Source organism: Morone saxatilis, unplaced genomic scaffold (assembly GCF_004916995.1).
Source record: "Morone saxatilis isolate NCDOM2014 unplaced genomic scaffold, NCSU_SB_2.0 Contig5, whole genome shotgun sequence".
Classification (NCBI taxonomy): Eukaryota; Metazoa; Chordata; class Actinopteri; family Moronidae; genus Morone; species Morone saxatilis.
Window position 1 is genome coordinate 4,871,453 of NW_023340095.1, and position 1,252 is coordinate 4,872,704.

General features: G+C 31.3%; 1 protein-coding gene across 1 annotated transcript in view; it reads left to right on the forward strand.

Moving 5' to 3' along the window:
- Positions 1-1,121, forward strand: part of tfpia (tissue factor pathway inhibitor a) — a 36,991-nt gene extending 35,870 nt beyond the window's left edge. The window contains exon 7 of the mRNA XM_035676388.1: positions 160-1,121. Coding sequence (XP_035532281.1) covers positions 160-230 — 71 coding nt within the window. The 3' untranslated portion in view covers positions 231-1,121. The remainder of the gene's footprint in view (positions 1-159) is intronic.
- The last annotated feature ends 131 nt before the right edge of the window (positions 1,122-1,252 follow it).

Consider the following 1,252-nt stretch of genomic DNA (forward strand, 5'->3'; position numbering starts at 1 on the left):
TTTTGTTTGGAATCCATTAGTTAACTTTCTTTAATGGTAAAAAGAATGTACTTGTAGTCTGTTAATTGTACTCATTGTTAACCAAAACTAGTTATAATAGTTATAAATACGTTATTTTAACTGGTAGTTTCTAAAATGATATATTTTTTTGTTGTTCAGTCACAGTTCACGGGAAGAAGATGATCCGAATAAGGAAGAAAAACTTAGACAACATTGTTCGCCAAGTCTAAACACTTGGCTGTGCATCAGATCCTGCACTGCTGTGGAACCACATGTATTTATGTCCATATTTTATTTTTAGCTTTACTCATATCTGTTGTTTTGTAGTGTTACAGTACTTGTATAAAAATCATTTTAGTGTACCGGAATTAGCCTTTTAGTGACTGAGTGCAATTATCATCATTATCCACATTATTTCAATATATCTCATTGACCAAAAAACAAATTTGTTTTGCTCTCTATTAACCATCTACACTGACACTCTGTGTATCAATGCTTTTGTATGAACAATATATTTTTAATTTTACAGTTTTATGGCTCTGTTATCATACTGATGTAAACATTTCACTGTATTTTTATGGGAAACAGCAATGTTGCAGCAAGATTTTTTCTCAGTAACAAAATTAATGATTCTGCATATATTTACTATGTACTGTATATACAGTAACTGATGCTTTTATACAGTGGTTTCGGTATAGCTCCGCGATTGTTAATCAATGAGAACAATAGCATTAGCAAATTAAACTGGTAGACAATCTTTATTCTAGGATCAGCGACAAGGATATATAGAATCTTCTCAAGCAAACACATTAATCAAGATGACTCTGTCCTCACAGCTATAAATCAATGTGAACGATGTAATGACTGCTTTATTTTTGTCAGATTAAACATGAAGACTTATTTTAATCAATATTATGCAGGTTCGTAAATCACTATTGCAGTCCTGCTGGTGTTGTTGGTTAGGAGAAACAGAAGGTGGCAGTGTTGTGTCAAGTAAGTTTTCAAAGAGGTTGTCTCCTGGCTGCACAGTATTCACTTATGTGCATTGTTTTATAACCATGCTGTAATGTATTGGACTGTAAGGGTTTATATAATAAAGCTCAACAATCTTCTTGTCTTTACTCAGGTTTTATCTGTTTTATTTACCATTACAAAGAACAGTGTATGAAAATGATTTTAATATGATTTTAATATGACCTCAACAACTGTGGAATATTCAAATGAGAGTAAAACAATGTAAAAAAAAAAAATC